This window comes from Porites lutea, chromosome 13 (assembly GCF_958299795.1).
Source record: "Porites lutea chromosome 13, jaPorLute2.1, whole genome shotgun sequence".
NCBI classification, from domain to species: Eukaryota; Metazoa; Cnidaria; class Anthozoa; order Scleractinia; family Poritidae; genus Porites; species Porites lutea.
In genome coordinates this window covers 6,416,841-6,431,767 of record NC_133213.1, presented here as the reverse complement: position 1 = coordinate 6,431,767, position 14,927 = coordinate 6,416,841, and the positions used below count along the sequence as shown (strand labels likewise).

Here is a 14,927-nt window from a genome sequence, read left to right as displayed (position 1 = left end):
CTTCTTAATCTAGTCAAATATTGGAGAAAAGTGACAAAGCTGATTTTCTTGTTTAGCCAGTTAATTGTAGTGGACAGATTAAATCAGCATTTGTAGCCATGGCAACTAACTGTCTTTTTTATTGTCGACTCTACTGTACTGTAGTGGGTAGCAGTTCTTGGCCATGGAATCTGCGTGTCGAAGACATTCTAAAATGTTTCAATTCAGTTATTACGTTACAACCTGGAATTAAAACATTTTGGTGACCGTCAGCGCATTTTTTTCTTTGGCGCTGTGTAGAAATGCTGTATTTAAAAAAAAGACTTTGCACTTGAAACATCTTACAAGATAAACTGCTGATGTTTAACCACAAAACCACGGTCTCTTCCGTTTTAGGCGAAACAAGCCCATAAATTTCCACCACTGGTTCAAGCAAAGGGCAGTGATGACACGACTAGAGAACCAAAATTCCGTTATTCAGAGGGAGAGGTCGGTCAAGGACATATCTCGCTCAGAGAAACACTACCTTAATGTCGCGTATGATGACGAAAGCGGTGACGTGTCCGACGATGAAGGGCAGTTCATGGTTCAAGTGGACCTTGGGAAACCGCGCAAAAAATCACCTGCCGGAGTAAGTAGCCTGTACTGCGGGTAACCGTGTTTTTGGCGATACGGGTGCACCCGCGGTCTTTGAACGAAAGACTTGAGCTAGGGTGTTATACAGAGAGTTTGCCAGATGGAATTTTTTTAAGCCACCTTAAGAATGGCCCCTTCCCTTCACCCCGCTCTACCTACTATAGCTCATCACCTCTTTATCCCCATATTCACGCTCTTTTGCAGTCTGTTTAGAGTATCACCCCTCTATAAGTTCTACGGTACATCTGCCTTTGAGCGATTATGTTAAGGCCGATGACCAGACCAGCTTTCGTTTTTTTTGGCTTCTTCAGAGAGCATTCAATATTTCCCACGCACCCCGAGTCTCCGTTTACACTTAACTCTCAAAAAGCCAGACACCTGTGGCTCTAAGACTTACAGTCAGAGCCAGTCCCGAAGGTGTCTGTCTTATGTATACGGAGGCAAGTCTATTGTCCCTAAGTTTGCGCCAAGAGAATGCCAGAGGTCTACTTTTGGCACTTGGCAGAGATATTTAGAATAATCCCGGCTTCCTCTTACCCCAGTAATTGAAGCTGACATATTTGTCTTTAATTTTCTGTGTTTCAGATTTGCAATGAGCCTTATTTCTATAGCAAAATCACAGAGCAGGAAGCTGAGGAAATGCTTTCGTCAATGGTGAAACCGGGCACATTTCTTGTTCGTCGTGGAGAGAGCAGTAAAGCGTTTTTCTTGACCGTAAGAGCTCCAGAAGGGGGACCTTCGTTCCGGCATCTGCCGTTTAAATATGATAAAGAAAGCAGCAGCTTTATAGCACAGTTTGGTTCAATGGACGACAGCAAGAGTTTTCAAACAATAAACGAGCTTGTCAGTCATTTTCAAGTCACACCGATACCATTTGATGAGGACTCGCCGGATTTAGTTTTAACTCATCCTTGGAACAAAAGTGAAGTGTGAACATCTTTTCACCCTGCGAATGTTGTAATATACGCCGGAATGAAGTGGTTTTCTATATATCGGTACACCACACCGAAATTTTGCCAAACTCATCGTTAACTGCAAATTGTAAAACGAGCGCTTTTCGCGGTAAAAACTTAGGATCAACCCTTTCAACCCGAACCGGTTTTCGTTGGTATTGTTGAAGTTCCACAACGGAACACTTATTCCACTGTTCTTGGTTTAAAGGCGAGTAGAATATGTGGTATAACAGTTTTTTGGAAAAGGAGAGAGAACCCGACACAAAATAGTTCTATAAAGTAGGGGAAAACCACTGAATTCTCTGGGGTGAATCTTTGGGATAAATCTTATTAAAAAAAAATATAACGATAGATTAAATTTGAAATAGAAAAGTAATAAAAATATAATAGTAATAATTTCATGTCAACTGGGTTGACTCGACTTAAAAGCTTTGCGTGTTTGGATTCAGAAGCGTCTGATTTGTTTAGTCGCTTATAACCCCATCCCTTTTTCACATGGGCAATTCCTTGGTGCTGAAAAAACACTGAAGGCTTTCCAGGCCATCAAATGTTTCCTCGACATCAGTAAAAACCCTGTTGTTTTCTATTATCTTTTAGCGTAAATTGGTTTTGCTAGATACTAATATTTAGGTCCGTTGTCATTATTTTTTTTTTGTAAGAGATGTAGATAGTAACTTACATCTGGTAACAAAGCACTCAATAGATGACAGACAAAATTTGTACATTAGTTAACTACTTACCTTGAATCTTTGTGGTTCAGGGGCTGTAACATTTGAAATCAAGAGAGGGATCAGTATTTGACAACGCTCATGATGTGAAAATTTGTAAAATTACACTGGACAATAAAAGCTAGAGATGCGAAATAATACAAGTAACGCTCCTGTCACCTATTTCTCTTTTGTGTTGAGCTAGAAAAGGAAAAGCCTTTTTACAGTGATCTTCTCAAGGGACCCGGACTTTCCCCAATAACACAAGTGGGATAAACGTCAAAGTCTTTAAAAAAATATATTACAATCTATAATGTTGTACGTAGCTATGTTTTGAGAGGGAATAGATCCTTAGTTTACAACTTCTTAATGGGTTTGAAATCTGTACCTATATATTGGGAAGAGGCAGCGTGGCCGAGCGGTTAGAGCGCTGGACTTGCAATCCGGAGGCCCCAAGTTGACGTCCCGCCCTGACCGCTAGCTGGATTTGTTGACGGTACTCCCAAGTTCAAATCCTCGACCAGGCTTGTAAATAACCAACTGGTTTGCCTCCGAGTAGTTGGGATTCTTCTGTTAGGTGTGATTTAAAGTATTCGTTTATTAAAGGCATTTGTTTGCTTAAGGCCACTAGCATCAGTGCTATAAATAATTTCGAGGGTAAATAACGGAATTATTATCAACATTATAATCATCGTCATCGTTATTGTTACCATCATCATCATCATCATCATCATCATCATCATTATCATTATATGATAATTCCGAAAAAGATTGCAAATTACCGTGAATATTCTGTTTTTTTGCTCATGTTTTAACAGCCACCCCTTTTTAACGCAGTCGTTTTCAACAAACATTTAGTTTGTCGACCTAACGATAGCCTGTCCCAGGCGTTCAGATAGTGGGGAGCGGTGCGAAGTAAAAAGGAGCGCGAAAAAAATAAAACCTCTCACCGCTCACCACTATCTACACGCTTGGAACAGGCTAACCTAACGAGTGTCACATTCTCCACAAATGCTCTAAGGTGCGGCAACCTGTTCCAGGCCTGTTTCTGGCTTTACAGACACGAAACCTATGCAGCCACGAACCCCATGAAACCACAACTCTACGAAACCTACATGTATGAATATGAAACCGTCCAGGAAACCTATGAAACCAAATCCATGAAACTACGAAATTCGTGAAACCACGAAACTCATCATGAAAATCACAAAACCCAGGGCACTACGAAAAGTTCCCATGAAACAACTCTCTCGATGAAACCTATGATTATGAAATCTACGAAACCTATGAAAACCACGAAACCTTGAAATCCAAAAACACATGAAACCGATGCCAGAAACCATGAGACGTTGAAACTTTGATAACTACGTAATACCATAAAGACCTTAAACTTAATACCGTGAATGCTATGAAACGTCTCTCCTCCGCAGAGGCCTTTTTGTGTTGTAGGGAGGCTGGGGAGAAATAAAAAGAGAGCCGGGCACGATGGGAAGGGGAACGCGAGAGGAGACAAGAGAGGCTCCCGTCTTCTTCCTCTTCCCATCGTTCCCCGCGCGCTTTCTATTTTTCGATTATTGCTATTTTTGTTGGGATACCCAGTGGGGAGCCTCTGCAGAGGAGAGAGCAATGAAGCCTTGATTCCTTAGCCTATGTACTGCCGTCCCTTTTACTTTCACGATCTTTTCCCTAGGGCAGAGAGAGATTGGGGCGGGGGGGGGGGCGCAGTACACAGGCTTTGGATCCTGATTGATGTTTTCCTACTTGGTTAATTACGAGGCTTGGGTTATAAAAACCTTATGACTCCCCAAGCCTCGGATCCCAGTATGAATTTTAATATATCGCAATTGGTCCAAAGATATTGGCATTATATAGATATAGGGTATTATTTTTGCCCTTGTTGGCACTGTTTTCCCAGCGTGATCCTTAGATAGGGTACCTGTTTGTATATAAAAAAATTATATCAGCTAAAATTCAAGTGCGTAAATGCCCAGCTACACGAGAACCAAGTCATCTGTTAAAACTGAACTATCCTTTGGAGTATGAGGAAAGCAATTTGATAATAAGGTTTGCGTTTTGTCGCCATTAAATTCTTAGTTTTTGTTTTTCCCTTGAATAGGGTGTCATTTTGCGCATTTGGACCACAAACTGGGTCTCAGGCTACGTCCACAAGGCGCCGGACGAATTTTGGACAGGTTGAAAATTCACGCGTTTAGTTGTTCGGTTCACACGGAGCCACCTTAATCGTACGAAAATTTAAACTTCCGAGGTCGTCCGAGCGCTCTCAAAAAAAAGTCCCATGTGAACACAGCGGGAAAATATTGAACGATCGGCGTGTGAACCAAGTGTCTAGGCAAATTTTCCAGCCGGCCGAAAATTCGCCCGGTGCTATGTGAACGTAGCCTCAGCTTCCGTTTATCTCATCCTTAAACAGTGTCAGGGTTTAAGACCCTGGGCGGCACACACCTATCCGAAAATTATGGGAATACTTCTCCCCTCTCGCTCGCCCCCGGAAGAGAAATTCAGCAGTCTTGACTCAAAGGAAAGAACGGGCTCTGCTCTGGAGATGCTGTCTGTCCATTCTCGTCCCCAGAGCCACTCGGCTTAATTTGTAACCGACCACTGACCAAGAAACGACGGGCCCTGGGGACGAGAATGCTGTCTGTCCCGTTCAAAGCTTTGACTCTTTGTGTAAATCGTGTAAAATTCCCTTAATGAAAAAAAAATATCCCTCCTTCGTTTTAATCTCCTCTATGGGTTCGTTTTACCTTCAATTCGCCTTGATTTAAGTCGAGTCATTTTCAAATACCTTAAGGGTTACCCGATATTTAACAATTATTCGCCGAAGGCGAAGTTAATATTGTTGAATAATCCCCGAGACGAAGTCGAGGGGATTATTCAACAATATTAACTGAGCCTGAGGTGAATAATTGTTTTAGTATATTCACACGAAGTGATCTCAACAGAATCAGAAAGGAAACCATTAAAAAACCATTAGTTTGATTGACGGGTGAAAATTCATGCGTGAACACGAAGCCGTAAACAGTGGATGCGCAAAAGTTAGATCTTTACAGTATCTTCAAACATGGCAAATGATAGTTTTAATCCTTTTGTATCGAGTTTTGTAAGCTTTAGCATCAACGGTTTAAAAGAAAACGCCGAAAATTTAAATTACTACCCAATTCTGAAAAGAAAAGTATCTAGAGCTTTATTTGTCCTGTCAACTCACCGTGAATGAGAAAGATTTCTTCGTCGCTTCTTGCAAATGCTGTCAACAGCGGCTGCGATCAAGGTAAGCGTTGTTTATCTCCAAAGTTCTTTGCCTTGTTAACTTGCTGGCACGTACAATTTTCGAAAAAATTTGCCTTCCTCTCTTCTCCATAAATTAACCTCTATTTATAGGCAAAATTGGTCTTGCGAGAAAATCCCGAAATCACAAAACAGTGACAAAGCGACCTCGTTTTCCTCTGTAGTGGTAAACATAGCTTCGAGCGTACAAAAAGTCAGCTAAAGTAAACCACTTCACAATAAATCACGCTGTTTAAACACCATGAAGTCTTTTCTTGCCTTCAAAGTCATCAGCACTTGGATATTCGTGTATTTTCAAACAGGTTTTACTTTGAAACTTTGGCAAAACACCCAGTTCACGACAGCGATTTTGCTCGGCTTTATATTCACCGCCTAGCGCGGTGAATATAACGTCATAGTCCGAGATAGCTAACCAATCAGATTGCTTGAATTACCAAGTCACTGAGTGTGTATATACTAACTAATAATAGTCTTGTTTGGATGACGTATTTCTTGTTACTAACCACCTGACCATACGGCGTGGTCTGGGAACGATAACTGCGTGGTTACTCATTTGCCTGAAACGGAAGCCCCTCTTCAATCCTGTCGCCGTTTTGGGGTTGAAAAGGTACGTTTTTGTGCTTTAATACGAGTAGGAAATCGTGATATTTACTTAAAAAGGTATCAGTAAGATATAAATATGTTTTTGCCTCGTTCTGCGTTTGTTGCCAATCGTTATACCTATTTTAAACAAGCCTAAAACTACTTCCGCCACATTTAAAAACGTGGATACTTGTCTAAATATAACTTAACTTAAACCAGCTTAACAAATTGCAGAGAGTTTTGAATGCCTCAGCCAGGCCAGTTTATAATGCCCCTAGGTTTTGCCACATCTCACCCCTTCTTCGTGGTCTGCATTGGCTTCCTGTTAAAGCCCGGATACAATTTAAGATACTGCTTATTACGTTCAAAGCAATTCACGTCCTTGCTCCTAAATATCTATGCGATTTACTAACATTTAAATCGTCCTTATATAACCTTAGATCTTCAGGTAGTATTTTACTTTCTATGGCAGCTGTTCGATCGAAGACGTTAGGTGACAGAGCTTTTATGGTAGCAGCGCCAAGGCTCTGGAACTCTCTTCCAAAAGAACTTCGTGCGATTACTAATGTGAACAGTTTTAAAGGCGCATATTAAGACTTATCTTTTTAGAACTTTATATTGGTGAGCAATTTTATATTCAGTTCTTACTTGCATGCATATATCTTCTTTTTATTTTCTATTTTTAAATGCATTATCTTTTATTAAATTCTTGTAAAGTAATGCAGTTGTAATGCGCAGCTTATCATTCTAATGTTAAGCTGCGCACAATAAGTTCATAAATTATTATTATTATAAATTATTATCTGTATGTTTGTTTCTGCTTTCTTCTTAAAATAACCAACCTTTTTAGGCTAGTTCTGTTTTTAATACCACTTTAGTTTGTCTCGTTTTCGCGTGCTGGTGCATGGAGTTTTGAGAAAAAAAATAAAATTTGGTGTCAAATCACGTCAAATGAAACCCGACAAGAGAAGACCTGTTTCCTTCCTCTGTGAACTTAACTCTTCTTATTTATTTGTTTATTTTAATATTTACTTATTTTTTCATGCAAATTCTGCGAAAAAAAATTGTCGTGTTTCGTCAACATAGCCGCCTGGTTGAAAACCACCAATCTTTCATGCATGCAGCCAGGCTGCGCCATTTGTTCATCTTTAAATTTAATTTATTGATGTGTACTAAGATACACGTATGCGTCGAGTGTTCATAGATCGAATTGAAGTTTTGCTCAAAATGAGACTTAGATGTGATGTTGTGGTTAACTTGGAACTGTTGTTATAATTCTGTTTTTTTCTGTATCCCTTTAAACATCAGTGATTGTCACGGTTTAGTTTGTTAGTTTAGTTGTAAGTTAGTTAAAAGTTTTGTTTTATTATTATCATTTCTTTCTTTCCTATATATTTTGTGATTTATGTGGTTAATAAGGCATATTAAAAAATGCAAACAAAACAAGAAAATTTGCTCAGAATTATAGATCCCAAAGCCCAAACAATGGGATAGTTGGTCAATGGAAATCAGTCCTATGGGAGGTTTTGATACTGTTATCATTTCTTTTTTTTTCTTATGAAAATACATACAGAAAATATGGTATACCTATAAAGAAATAAGGGCTCTGAGCACAAGGGCAACAACAACAACAACAACAGTTTATTTCTACTACTGTAGACAACTAAAAGAATTTACAAGAATATAATTATAAATAAATAAATATATAAATAAACAGTACATACAAACTAGTTGGGTGACCGTAATTATGACAATTAAAACTGTGAAAGTCAGAAAAGAGGCACAACAAATACATTGGTACACATAAATATCATAACTTGGTACAAAAGTAAATATACAGAACAAAACAAACAAAAAAATATATAAATATAAACCATCAAAATATCAGTAAAGATTAATAGAGACTAATGAAATGCAAAGTTAGTTATTTTTAAATTGATGGAAGTACGACACTTGAATCTTTCATCGAGTTCATTCCATGATTTACGTCCATTAAATCGAATATTAGATTTGCCATAATTTGTTCGAATTTTTAGAAAATAGAAAGAAGATCTAGATGCAAAGCGAGTATTTACATTATGTTTACAGGATGTTTTAACAAGAAACGAATCAAATATCTTTTGGTAGTTTGCCAGTATTAAATTGGTGCACAAAAAGAGAGTTTAAAGCTTATAATATGATCTTGAAGTTTAAGAAGTTTAAGCTTAGCAAACAAAGGACTTGTGTGTGAATCGAAATTGGAGAAAGTAAGTTAACTGATTGCTTTCTTTTGTATTATTTGAAGTGGTTTAATGTAATGGTCAGAGGTGTTGCCCCAAACTATACAGCCATAGGAGAGAAAAGGAAGAATAATGGCTTGGTATAATTAAACTAGTGTTTTGGTATCAACAAAATGTCTCATCTTACATAGGACACCAATACCCCCAGATATTTTTTTGAAATTTATTGGATTTGTTCTTTTCAATTGAGATGACAGTTTATGAGAATGCCAAGGTACTTAACACTTTTTTGTAGATTATTAATTAGCTTACCATCTATTTCAATGTTCAAAGAATTTTTGGTCTTTTTTTGATGAGGATGAAATATTACAAAATGCGTTTTAGCAATATTGAGAGAAAGTTTGTTGGCACGAAACCATAGGCTAATTTCACTGGGTTCTCGATTAACATTCTGCTCAAGATGCTGTAAATCACAATGGGTATAAAATAGATTAGAATCATCAGCAAATAAATGGAAATCAAAATCAGATGAACAATTGGTGAAATCACTAATATAAATCAGGAGTAATACTGGGCCAAGCACAGTGCCTTGTGGAACCCCACATGTTATTTGCAGTGGGTCTGAATCTAAATTGTTTACAGAAATAAATTGCTGTCTGTTAGTTAACTATGAGTGGAACCACTCATTTGGTAAACCATGAATTCCATAATGTTCTAGTTTGGCTAAGAGAATGCTGTGATTTACTGTATCGAAGGCTTTACTTAAGTCCAAAAAAATCCCGCAGGAGTATAATTTGTTTTCAATGGCTCTTTGGATTTTATCAGTGGTAAGCATAGAAGCCTGAGTAGTTGAGCATCCCTATGAAAACCAAATTGATTATCATCTAGTATATTATGTTTATCAAGAAAATTAACTAATCTATTGAGCATGAGCTTCTCCATTATTTTACTTATCTGGCACTAAGCCCAAAGAAAAAGAACAATTAAATAAATAAGATAATGGATAACACTCTTCAATAATTTAAGAATTTTCACTGGAATGCTATGTGGCCCCAGTGCTTTACTTGTATTTAAGCTAGAAATAATACTGTAAAATTCCGAAAATAAGCTTTGGGGCTTATATTTTTCAAAGGTCCTTTTTGAGGGGGCTTATTTTTGGAGGTGCTTATAATTGGAGGGGCTTATCTATGGAGGGAAATTTGTGTTTCAAAATCGATTGGGCTATCCTTATAGTTAGACGTAAATTTACCATTTTTGCTTTGTTTTACTTTGTATTTGAGTACAAACCCGGGGGGGGGGGGGGGGGGGTCTTATATTTGGAGGGGCAATTTAACGGAGGGTTTTTTTGCGTTACCGGTTTGGGGGCTTATAATTATTTGGAGGGGCTTGTTTTCGGAATTTTGCGGTATTCTCAACTTCTGTTGTTGATACTGGTGATAAATAATAACTGTTGCATTGTGAATTTGTTCTATTGCCAGGTTGAATACCATTGGCCAACATTGGCCCACCTGAGGCAAAATATTTGTTGAAGGCATTAGCTATACCTTTGGCATCAGTTAAGGTGTTACCATCTACTGTTAATCAATTTGGGAAGGACAATTTACTACGCTTAGAGCTAATAAGCTGCTTAATACCCTTCCATGTGGCTTTTGCATCATTAACATGGTAAGTAAAGTATTCTTTATAATAGAGTTTTTTACTAACAATTAAAATATTCTTTAGTTTGTTCTGGTAAATTTTATAGCGAGAGTGATTACTTAGAGACTTACTTGTTAGCAGAGCCCCATAGCTAAGGTAGTCTACCCATCCCAGAAAATTTAGTAATCACGTGACCAACCGAGCGACCGACCGACCGTCCGTCCGCACCACAGGCATACCAATGTTTACTCTCACACTTTCTAGCTACTTTGGGAGCTCAGGAGGAAGCTGATTGCACATATATGTTGTCATCAATTGACAGCTGTCAAAACAGGGTATCTGCTGACCAGTATCACCTGACCGTATCGCGGGCTCAGGTGTCGACCCATCAAGGTCGAGTATTTTTGAAGTTATCTGCTGACAATTTATTCCTTTTCAAATGATTGCAGGCTCATGTTTACTTTTCTTTTAAATTCATATTAAATATGTTGTGTTTATGTCAGTATCGCCCCGCACTATTACGATTTTGATTTCAAACTGACCTCAGACGCAAAAATTCAGCCAGTTTTTTTAAAATACAGGCGGGGAAGACCTTTTCTTACCATGGTCACGTGTTGCTCACGCTCCACGTCCAATTTTTATGCTCTGATTGGTTAAAATTTGACAGGTGAATTCATGCGTAAAATTTATGCAGCATCTTGAAAGTTGTTTACTTTGACAGCTGAAGCTGACAGAGTTTTGAGTCAACTTGTGATGTTTTGAACTGTCTTTTTCCACTGGATGTACAAAATGAAATACAGCTGATATCAAGAGTGTTCTCTTATTCATGGCTGGTTTGTTTATTGGGTTTTTCGTTGAGAAATGCGTCGCTTGTCAAAGCCGATAATCCGATTTCGGATGCGTGCGAGAATTATAAAGGCTCAAGCGATCCTTGCCTTACTTGACAGCTTTCAGGAGCTGCATCTCGAAATATGGTAAGCCTGAGTAATTGTTGTATTTTTGTCTAATTTCATGAAGTCCAGCGGCGCAGTTTATGAAGCTAGTTTATGCACGTTTGTATTAAGATTTGACTGAGACACTGATCTGACCTAGTATGAGGTTTGATATAAGCTTAAGCTTACAGAGCTTTAAAAAGCCTTTAGTCGATATTAATTCACCGTAAATAGAAAGAAAAGACTTTCCGAGGAATATTTAGTTATAATTTTGGCTGTATAAAGAAAGCTTTGAGCGATTTTCTTGTCCTGAGTTCATCTTTGAAAAAGCACACACCGGAAAGCCGGCTTTAAACATAAACTTAAAGACTTAGGATTTTTAGAGACACTTTAATACTTGTCTTCGTGAATGAAAATTGCTGTCTCTTTAAATGTTTCACCGAATTATATTTCTTTTATTGATTGTTAGAAGTCTCTTTTGCAATTTTAATCGCTGTGCCGTTTGTTTTCAGTCTTTCATGAACATCGCTTGCAGGAGTACTCAAAATGTCGCGCGTATCAAACGCTTTTCAAGATTACACATCGTTATAAATTATTATTATTATTATGTCGAAGCGTAACTCTATTAATGTTCATTCACACACTCGACCGCTTGTCTAAAGTGAGAACCGGCAGGCCGTATAGGTGATTTTGGAAATTTTTTGAACGGTTTCGCTAAAAGCCAACGATTGATCGTCCTGAATATTGACTGAGTGCAATTTGTCTTGAAAAACATTGAAATATTGCATTCTGTCCGAGGTCTGTATGATAATTACAGCGCCTCATAGTACTGTTTCACCTCAGATGTGATGTGTAAAAAGTGTAAAAGGTTGGTTTACACACCTCAAGATTTGTTGGCAAGATTTTGTAAAGGAAACTTATCGAACGCAAAAGATTCGGCCTGATTTGTTTTCCAGGCCTAATCTACCCTGACTAAGAGCCGTTATGGCTCTTGAATGTGATCGAAGATGATTGCTATTTTTTGGGTGAACATATAAGTCAACTCGATGTGAGATGTTTCACTCTAAAATCACTTAGGTTTTCCCTCAAAAACCACATGAATGTGCCCTTAAGTTAACTGATTTGTGGATTACAAGTTTATTGTTTGATTTAAATTATTCATTTATTAATGGGAGCTTCGCTTTTTAGCCCTGGCTAAATCTATATATTATGGATCACGATTAATCTCAATTCATAGAGATTCAAACTCTTTTGTCGTTGAACAAAGATCATCTCGAATATGAAATTGAATCCCCTCTTTGATGAAGAACCCCACACCACCAGCATTAGTCAGAGTTGGCTTGGAGACAAAATCATATCCTTCAATAGCAATGTTGCTAGTTAGATCACAGTTACTTTTTATCTTTGTTTCGGAAAGGCCAATAACATCGAATGAATGCTGTAGATCTGATAGCAGCATTGTCAAACCATCATGGTTAGCAGAAAGGCTTCTTATGTTGAAATGAATCGTAGAAAAGAAAGGCATAGATTTGCTCTGAGAAATATCGTCATTAAGAAAGTCTTCTGGAGTATAGTATTTAAAGTCTGGCTGCTGCATTATATTATTTTCCACATCATGATTATTAAGACTGGATATCTTGTTAAGTTTAGATAAGTCAAACTGCGGTAAGTTATCTATAAGTGTATGACGTAATATATAAAGAAGTAATGTACAGTAAGTTTTAACTTAGCCAGTTGGTTGAGGTGAGAAGGGATGAACTCTACCATCTTGCTTCAAGACATCCAAATCCGATTTCTTGTTTATGGCAGCAGCAGGGCTTTGTAAGTCTCTACGAAGAAGATACGACCATAGAATGTCCAGATGTACTTATACTTCAGATCCTTTTAATCTTTCAAGCTGTCCTTAAGAAGATCCTTGTTGATTTGAGTAAGGTTTTCTGAGATATATATCTGTTTTCCGAATGTAATCTAAGATCCAGGTCTTGTGTTGTCTTATTCCGTAGAAATTTTCTTGCTTTATAGAAGCGATCTCTCAGCGATCTTCGTACAAATTTCACAACTATATTGGGAGCCCTGACGCGCGAATTCGATGAAGCTTGAGATCGTTCCCTAACTACATCTCAGGACTGTTTTGGTAGTCGATGACTCACGGATAAATCGCTTTCCGTTATGTGTACTCCAATTAATGAGGCTACTTTTATTGCAATTTCCTTCGTGTTTTCGTCTTCTGTTTCAAGTATGCCAGATATTTCTACGCACTAGCGGCGAGAATACTGTTCTAAATTATTCAATGAAGCTTCGCACAATTGCAGTTTACTGGCCAGTTTAGCATTTTCGGCTTCTAAACTCGCATTCCTTGCCTCAAGTGAATCAAGTCTTGCTTGTAGAGCCTTCTAGTTGTCATCAACTTTTTTGAATAGGTCGTCTCGCCTGGAATGAATGGGCTTGAGTTTGCTCTCGAGCAGCGACTCAAGGTCCTTCAAAGAAGGCTTGTCGTTTGATGGCATATCGCTTGTTACATAAACGGACGCACGGAGACACCAAAAAATAAAGAAAAACGCTGTAAGAATCTGCATTAAGCAGTGAACGGAAGACATATCACACGCAGTAAGCAAAACACGTCAGCCATCTTTACTGACCCAAAACAGTAAAAGGTTGAAGATTGAGTTCACAGCCCGCAGTTCACAGTTAAGTGCACCAAATGCTTCTCTAGTTAGGATGGTACAATAAAACGAATCATAAACGTTTTTTGCCTTCAACAACTGACAGTCATGTAACTTTGGCCACAAATTGTTTTTAGAGTTTTCAGTTGGTCTGTGTAACAAGCTTCGGGCCCGATTAATAATAATGTGAACGTAATCAAAAGTTTATGTTTCGTTTCTTTGTCGTAAATTATCTTGCTGTTTACCTCCAGGGTAATTAAACCAAAGATTTTGAATGGACTAACGTTAAATTCCGTTGACATGTTATATTTTACAAGACCAATAATTCTTAAGAGCGTTCAGACACTTTTAGGTGTGCAATATACAAAAAGCCGTTGTTGCAAGCCGTAGTTTCAAGTTGTTTGTTGCTGGTGGGTTTCTCACGTTAGGCTATTGTTTATTTGTTCAATGCTCTTGCAGATTCCAACAGATTCCAACGCCTCTTGCATTTCGTTAATCGCTTGATAGCCCTCGAAGGAGCCACACGAATATGCTGATTTGCCAATTTGTAACTCAAGCCTAGTTTAAAGGTCGAATTTAATTCAGACGAATTTTATTCACATTAGAGGAGCTGTATCATGAAATTTATTAAAATGAAAGTAACAGAGTAAATTGAGTAAAACATTGAAGTCACCGCCGGCTTAAAAAAGTTAGAAGAGGGTATAAATGACACAGCAAGTACAAAAGGAAACCCGGATTGACAAACTTGAAGAAGACTGAAACGGATTGCAGTGGTTTTTAGGGAGCGGTCATTAACTATTAAGAGAAGAGGGGGTGGGGGGCGTTTGGGGAGGGCTAAAATTTTCTGGGTCCGCATTTAGGGGAGGGTTACAAGTTTTGGGCGCCTTTGGGCGATGTGCGCGTATTAATGGGTTTTGTTTTACTGAAATATTAAGCACTGCTTGAAATACGATACTCAAAGCTGAATCGCACGGTTAAAAAGCACTCTGATTGGCTGGGTATGAGGAGCGGCTTCCCGCGGAATCGCTTGCAAATTGCTTTACTCTGAAATGGCTTTTAAAACAGCGCACGGTTTTAGGTTGACTTTGTTTTTTAACCAACGTCTCCGTCATGTGATTTTTCTGTATTATAATACATCTGAATGGCAGATCATTTAGTGAAAGTCTTCTTAAAACAAGCTGCGATCAAAGTGCACGGTTAGTTGATGTTATGGTATGATAGCTGAAAATGTATTTTTTCATGTTATGACTGGTACTCGATATCTATTTGTGTTTTTAGTAGGTTTTGAAAGCTATGGAAGCTAATTTTGAGG

At 38.2% G+C, this 14,927-nt stretch overlaps 1 protein-coding gene across 1 annotated transcript in view; it reads left to right on the top strand.

Moving 5' to 3' along the window:
* Window positions 1–2,529, top strand: part of LOC140923658 (protocadherin Fat 4-like) — a 31,510-nt gene extending 28,981 nt beyond the window's left edge. Inside the window, exons 33-34 of the mRNA XM_073373731.1 lie at window positions 376–610; window positions 1,201–2,529. Coding sequence (XP_073229832.1) covers window positions 376–610; window positions 1,201–1,548 — 583 coding nt within the window. The 3' untranslated portion in view covers window positions 1,549–2,529. The remainder of the gene's footprint in view (window positions 1–375; window positions 611–1,200) is intronic.
* The last annotated feature ends 12,398 nt before the right edge of the window (window positions 2,530–14,927 follow it).